Source organism: Phaseolus vulgaris, chromosome 2, assembly GCF_000499845.2.
Source record: "Phaseolus vulgaris cultivar G19833 chromosome 2, P. vulgaris v2.0, whole genome shotgun sequence".
NCBI lineage: Eukaryota > Viridiplantae > Streptophyta > Magnoliopsida > Fabales > Fabaceae > Phaseolus > Phaseolus vulgaris.
Window position 1 is genome coordinate 12,381,020 of NC_023758.2, and position 4,876 is coordinate 12,385,895.

Consider the following 4,876-nt stretch of genomic DNA (forward strand, 5'->3'; position numbering starts at 1 on the left):
GTTGTATTATAAGTTTCAAATATAATAACACAAAGGGTAATTGGTGTTACCTTTTCATTTAATTCATGATATACATATTTCATAGTTGTTGACAAGTTCTTGAATCAATGGTTAATCATTTCTTTGCTCTAGTTTGCAGATTCAGTGATATGGGCACTAAAACCTCAATCACCATATGTGTTGTTTCCCAATTTAGTAGCAAGAGTTTCAAATCATTTGAAACCAGCACAAATGACTACGTCACTTAGAAGCTACCAAGTTTACCAAATAATGATCAATATTAAATAATTATCTTGTTTTTAGGTTCTTATTATTTTTGCACTCACTGTTTCATATTTAATGTAAATTAGCACTAACTGAATAGGATTAAACATTGTTTGGTATCCGGAACAACAAAAGATTTCATGAGAAGTATGGATAAATAAAGTTTTTTGTGCTCTTTTACATTTCAATTTATAATAATTAGTATCATTGTTATGTTGTTGTAGATGAGAAAAATCTTCATTTTCTCCAAAATGTGCACAAATTGATTTCAGAAACAAACTTACATTTTTATTTTTTTTTGTCTTTTTTATGAAATAAGCAACTCCAATCAACATGTGATAAATGAGTAGAGTTGAACAAAAGTTAATTTATTCATAGAAGATGTCTGAATTCACTTTCAAACATTAAAAATCCATTGAAATACTATTAGCTTTTGTGTTGACATATTTCTATTACTAGTTTGCTTATAGAATAAAAGCATCCAAACATCAAAATCAATTTTAACCAAGATCAAATTGTAAACTTTTATCAATAAATTCATGCAATCCAAACCTAAGTAATTTGTATAATTTTTTAATTAAAAAATTTAGTAATTTGTTGAAATATTATAAAATATTTATATTAATGATATTTTTATAATATTATTTTTAATGAAAAATATTACTAAATATTTTTAATAACAATTTTAAAATGTTACATCTTTAATAAAAAAAAATTATTAAAGTTTTTTAGTAACATTTTAAAAATGTTATTTTTTTATTTAAAAAAAAATTAGTAAAATTTTTATAATTTTATTTTTTATTATAAAATATTACTAAAATAATTTAATAATATTTTTTAAATATAATTTTTTATTGGAAAAATACTTTTAATAACAATTTTACAATATTAATTTTTTAATAAAAAAATATTCCTACAAAGATTTAGTAACATTTTTAGAATATTACTTTAATAAAAAAAGAACAAATTTTTTAATAATATTTTTGTAATATTACTTTTTTATTAAAAAAATTCAATAACATTTTTAAAATATTATTATTTTTATTAGATAAATATTTAATAATATTTTTATAAATATTATTATTGATATTTAATAATATTTTTATAAATATTATTATTGATATTTAAAAATATATATTTATTTTAATAATATTGATTATAAGTAACATATCTTAATAATTTGTTTGATTTAATAATTTTTTATTTCAATTCTTCCGTGTTCACCATCATCACCCAACAAACTGATATCAAATTGTTATACTTGAAACAGGTATGAAGCTCTCTCCACTCACAGGTTCTAAGTTGACAGAACACCACACTCAGAACACACACACCCACACTCACTCACAACATCAAAGAAGATTGTAGAGGATACAGAAAACTGGAGAACTTTTCAATATTCCCAAAAACATAAAACAAAATCTATATATAATTCTGTTTTTGAACTAAACAGAATTATTAAATTCTGTTTCGAGAGTTGTCACTACTGACAATTGTTATTACACATATCAAATGGTGGAATCTAATTTAACACCGTTCCTTATTTTGTAATGCAAGTTAATAAAAAGTGTTAGAGAATCTAATAGAATTTGTTGAAGATTGTTTAGCATTGTTAAGTTGATACTTGACAGAAAAATTGAATGGAACAAGACTGCAATTTACTTTTAATTTTTCAGTGACTATATATACTCTAAATATTTTTCAGTGTAGCTTCACAAGGAAAATGCAACATTTGCCACATGTTTCTGCTTAGAAGGATACAAGAATGTTCAGGAACACCAGAGATTCTCTATTTTCAGAAGTGAAATGAAACAAGTGAATCTCTGTGTTTTTACACCCAAAAAAGAATAAAATGTTTTCACAATGATATGTAGCCAAAACAACTTGGTCTTGAGTAAAACTACAACTCAATTGATTTCACGGGTTTCCATTCATATATCTTACCATTGTCAAAGTTTACAGGGACTAAGAGGCTTTCCACACAAACCTTTATTTCCAGAATAAGTACTCCCAGGAAAGTCAATTAGAGGTTTACCCTCTGGAATTTCCCCTTCAAGTACATTATCTGATAAGTCCAATTCCTTCAACTTTCTCAGCTTGAGAAATCCATTGGGTATGTTTCCACTGAAGTGATTACTTTGCAGCTTCAGACTCTCCAACAAGGTCAACTTTGCCAGAACTTCTGGCAAGTTGGAAGCTAATTCATTGAAGCTCAAATCCAAACTGTGAATGGAGTTCAGCCTCCCAAGGGAACCTGGCAATGTACCATTTAGAAGGTTATGAGACAAATTCAGGTACCGAATGTTTAACTGTTCTCCCACACCAATAGCCTCTACTCCACTTGAGAAGTTGTTATCAGAAAGATCAATATATGTTAGTGATCCCCCAGTAGTATCTCGTTGATCAGTGTTAAATAGTCCAGTTATGGAGCCCGTTAACTTATTTGAGTGAAGATCAAGAACACCAAGACCAGGCAAGTTTGTGAGGGAATCAGGTAGGTGTAAATCAAGTGAATTACTTGAGAGGTTTAACAAGTACAGCTGACTGAGGGATCCAAACCATGATGGTATTGGTCCACTGAGAAGGTTCCCTGATAAGTCCAGTTCCTGTATTGGACTCTGTGTTGTTTGCAGTAAGTCTGGAATTTGGCCCTTGATGCCACAGCCTGCGAGGTAAATGCGGGAAAGAGATGACAGACTTGTTAGCCATAATGGAATGGAAGAGAGGTTCAAAGGATTGAAAGATAGATCAAGTGTCTGAAGGTTTTGAAGGGAAGACATCTCCTGAGGCAATGGCCATTCAATCAAATTATTGGAAATGTTCAACATTATGAGCTGAGAGAGTTGGCCTACTGATTTTGGTATTTGGCCAGAGAAGGAGTTGTCACTGAGGTAAAGCTCTGTCAAAGAATGCAAGTTGCCCAAACTAGAAGGCAATGCTCCTTCAAGTTTGTTGTTTGATACTGAAACTCTTTGAAGAGAAATCAGGTAGCCAAAACTGGGAGGTATGTTTCCACTCAGGTGGTTATTGTGGAGTCTTAAGAAGCCCAGAGAAGGCATTTCACCAGGTCTCGAGGGAAATGGGATGGTTCCCTCAAGATAGTTGGTGTCAAAATACAAAACTGAAATGGCAGTTAAATTTGTTAGTGAAGAAGGTATGCCTCCACTTAGCATATTGCTTGAAAGATCAAGCTTCTCCAAAGCCAGCATCTGACCAATGCTGTTGGGTATATGACCTATAAGAGCATTGTCATGAACATCCAACTCTACCAAATTGGTCAAACTCCCAAGTGAGAAGGGTATTGTACCTGAAATTTGGTTCGAGTAAAGTAGCAGCCTTTTGAGGTTTCTTAAGCTTCCAAGGCTAGAAGGGATTGACCCAGATATCCTATTTTCATGCAGCGCCAGTTCCTGGAGATTTGGAAAATTACCAATGCTTTCAGGTACTGGGCCAGTTAAATTGTTGCCAAAAAGATAAAGCTTTTGGAGCTTTGGCATTTGCAACCCAATTGTTCGGGGAATTGTTCCACTGAGGCCTACTAAGCCACCGAGATCAAGGATCTCAAGAGAGGTGAGGAGAGTTATGGAAGGAGAAAGTTGACCCACCATTTGTGTTTGAACCAAATCTTTTTCAATGAGCCCTGGGAGAAGAATCTGTGTCACTCTAGTTGTTGCATTGTCACAGACAACACCTTCCCATTCACAGCAGCTCCTGCCAACCCACTTTGCCAACCGGGCAGATGTATCCATCTGAATCCCATTCTTGAAGGCCATTAAACCTTCCAAATCATCAGAACTGCATTCTCCTGTTACTTTCCTAAATGCTCCTCCAAATGCTATCACTGTCAGTAGTGTAACTATCTGTAGTAGCTGATAGCCCATGTTGCTCAACCTAATGGAAGTGTCTCTTACTTATCTTATCTCAAGCAATTTTTTCTTGCAACTGAAAAAGCCTTCAAAATGTTGGCTAGGATATTTTGGCAAATAGTCCACTCTTCACGGGATGCAGATACAAACAAGTAGCATTGTTTTCCAGATCTAACTTTTTTTCTTTCCTTTAGGCCACTTTTCCCTTTTAAATTGCAAAGCTGGAAAGCACATTTCTCTGAATCATGATTTCCTTAATAGTACTCAGAGTGATAGATTCCATAAACTGACCCATTTAATTTTCTGGTTTAGTGCCAGAATTCTCGTACGCATACACTATAAGGATTAAACTAAACCTCCGTGACATATTCCTATATGATTTTTTACGAAATATAAGAGTTCTCTATTACGAAGTTGCAACTGTGATGTAGTAGTTAAAAATCAAACTTCTATGTTTGAAGCATGACAGATAGCTAAGCACATGGCAAGGATTAATCTTATAAAGATGATAGTTTGGTGGTTGTGCACATTTGGAAGTTTCTTTTTTGGGAGTTTGTCAAATTCCATTTTCTCACCAAACTCTTCCTTTATGATTTACATGTTCAGAAATCAGGAGATACTTTTGTTTTTGTTATTTATTTTATCACTTCAAGGAATAATCTGTGTCATGATTTGAAATTTCAAGTGGCATCTTAAATTTGTGAGCCTTCTCTGCTCCACCATTGCACACTTCATTATTTTAATGC

General features: G+C 32.3%; 1 protein-coding gene across 1 annotated transcript; it reads right to left on the bottom strand.

The window, feature by feature from the left end:
* Positions 1–1,975: 1,975 nt before the first annotated feature.
* LOC137810705 (MDIS1-interacting receptor like kinase 2-like) lies at positions 1,976–4,534 on the bottom strand. The gene has a single exon (XM_068612112.1). The coding sequence runs from the start codon at positions 4,143–4,145 to the stop codon at positions 2,214–2,216; it is 1,932 nt and encodes a 643-aa protein (XP_068468213.1). The 5' UTR covers positions 4,146–4,534; the 3' UTR covers positions 1,976–2,213.
* Between the last annotated feature and the right edge of the window lie 342 nt (positions 4,535–4,876).

What these genes read in the sequence shown, in the direction of transcription:
- LOC137810705 (XM_068612112.1), bottom strand. Translation starts at nt 4,145, where the DNA reads ATGGGCTATCAGCTACTACAGATAGTTACACTACTGACAGTGATAGCA.